The sequence below is a fragment of the Camelina sativa genome, chromosome 4 (genome assembly GCF_000633955.1).
Source record: "Camelina sativa cultivar DH55 chromosome 4, Cs, whole genome shotgun sequence".
In the NCBI taxonomy this organism is placed as follows: domain Eukaryota; kingdom Viridiplantae; phylum Streptophyta; class Magnoliopsida; order Brassicales; family Brassicaceae; genus Camelina; species Camelina sativa.
The window spans coordinates 29446443-29449030 of NC_025688.1; the positions used below are offsets into that span (position 1 = coordinate 29446443).

A 2588-nucleotide genomic window follows, 5' to 3' on the forward strand; every position below is an offset into this window, starting at 1 on the left:
AATTTATCAATGTCACAAATTGATCATTGTTGTCTTTGGATTTTAATTTACACCTATTCGAGGAAATTTATTCATTGAATGTTAGAATGTGAATTAGTACACTATTTAATATAGTTATTTTACTTGGTCTTCAAGTGCTGTTGTTTTCATGTACAGTACGTATTGGATATACGAATAGAAATATGAAAACGTTATATTCTTAATAACAGTTTGATTCCAAGAAAGCTAGTTTTATTCTTTTAAAAAAAATAAAGCGTCAACTGTGTTTTGATATAGCAGATTAAAAAAATTCATGTTTTTATGCAACTTAGTACACAAGTGATTGTTATAATAATAATAATTAAAGAATGTTTTGTGGACTTGCAAAAGATCGTTCACCAAGATCTCTTGATATTGATTTCATAATTTAATATCCAGTTGCAATCTTTGTGTATTAGAACTCATTCTATTGTTTTATAAAAAAGGTTAGAAATACCAAAACCTACGAATTTTTAGTTGGGAAGTAATCAAATTGCACGCCCAGTTTGTGGGCGAACAACATCAAATATGTATGAAATTAAGTTAATTTTTCGATTAGTTAATTTAATACGCATTATGGTGTAAATATAAATAAAGATTACTTGTTTACTTTCATGTATGTACAAACCCCTACAACAAACCCACATCACTCTCCTCTCAGACTCACAACACCTTACACACACACAAGCACAAACACAAAAGAAAGTTAGTTCTAATAAAACGAAAAAAAACTGCTTAATTAATATAATTTGTCTCCAGTCTTTGTAACTTTGCTTTTTTTTTTTTTTTAACTGCGCCTACGGCACACTTTAGCAGCAAGGGGACTAGCCATCTCACACGAAAGCCTCAGTTTCTCAGATAAGTCAACGCCGTTCACATCGGACGGTCCCCATTGAAACTCATGCAACAACGTCGCGGTCCAAAACGTAACAGTAGTCAAACCCAGATTCTTCCCTGGACAGATCCGACGACCCGACCCGAACGGTGCAAGCCTCAAATCCGACCCGAGAACCGAAAACTCCGCCTCACCTTCTTTTGCCACGAACCTCTCGGGTTTAAACTCCAAAGGATCAACCCACACGTGTGGATCATGCGATACGGCCCACATGTTCACCATTGCTGTGGTCCCTGCCGGAACGAGACGACCATCAACGATCGTGTCAGTTATGGCCAAACGGGCCCATGATAGAAGTGGGCCTGGAGGGTGAAGCCTCAGCACTTCTTTCACCACAGCCGTCAGATATGGAAGTGAAGCCAAGTCAGATTCATCTACGGCCCTTGATTTTCCGACCACTTGATCTAGCTCATCCTGTACCGTCGATTGAATATCTGGATGAAGGACCATCCTCGCCAGAATCCACTCGATTAAAACCGCAACCGTGTCTGTTCCTCTGAATATCATCTCCTGTAACAAAAAAAAAAAATCAAATGCGATATTTATTTAGTGTACTTGTTACTGTTTATAGAATCTGTTAATAAATATAAAAATTACTAATTTGATGTCAAGCATTTTTTTATTTATCCCACCACACGTCACGTTCACTCTTCAAATTTCATGTTTTAATCTAAATTTTTTGACAAATATTATATAGTTTTCAAAACTTTAATTAAATAAAATTTGATATGCATACCCAAAGAACGGCGATTATGTCCGGGTCGGATAGTTGATCCGAACCATGGAGAGAGAGCAAAACGTCGACGAAATCACGAGGAGAATCACCGGTTTGATTACGGTGTTGTGATATGATCCGGGATACAAACCGGTTTACCTTCGGTACGAGTGTGGAACATCTAGACCGGATACTCTGAGGATCAAACTCGGATAACCAAGGAAGGTGATCGGTCCAGTTCAATGTTCCGAGTAGATCATAACCTTCTTCGACCAATTCACGTAACTCAACATGGTCTTGTTCAAGCTCGTACTCTTGTCCGAAAACAGAGCACATCATGTTGTTAAGCGACGCCGTTTTAAGCAACTCACGAACAGAACAGAGTCCGTTGTCACTACTCTGTTTTTCAAGAAACTCAACCATCTGGCTCGAGATCACGCGCCGTTGAGTCTCCGCTCGTCTGATTTGTTTCGGGCTAAAGAGATGGTTCGAAGCGATACGGCGAAGCGTTCGCCAATAAACACCGTGCGGTGCAAAGCCAATTGCTCTGTTAAACATCAGAGAGTAAGCCGATTCTTTAACCGGTCGGTCAGCGAAAACAGGGCTATTGAGAATCTCTTTGGCGACGTCGGGATTGCACGTGACGATCACACGAGTTTCTCCTAAGCTGAAAGCCATGAGCCGCTTGGCTCCGAATTTCTCAGCAACATCAGCGATTCGACGGTGAGCTAGAGTACTTGACATGAGTGACATGCTTCCAACAAGAGGGAAGCCTCTTGGACCGGGGATAACGTTACCGGTTTTGTATGAACCGGATGCTAACCGGCGGAAGAGGTATTTGCCCCAAGCGGGTCCTCCGGGATAGGTCCAGAAGAAGAGAGATATGGCGAGCCAGATGATTGTGACGGCGAGGAGAGACAAAGCGAGGTTAGTTTGGCTTAGTACGCTGCATTTGGACAA

The 2588-nt window shown here is 40.8% G+C and overlaps 1 protein-coding gene across 1 annotated transcript; it reads right to left on the minus strand.

The window, feature by feature from the left end:
- LOC104783251 (cytochrome P450 78A6-like) lies at window positions 599-2585 on the minus strand (the record flags this gene model as incomplete). Its single annotated transcript, XM_010508380.2, has 2 exons — window positions 599-1423; window positions 1650-2585. Coding segments are annotated over 2 exons (1554 nt in total), but the record flags the coding sequence as incomplete, so codon positions are not given.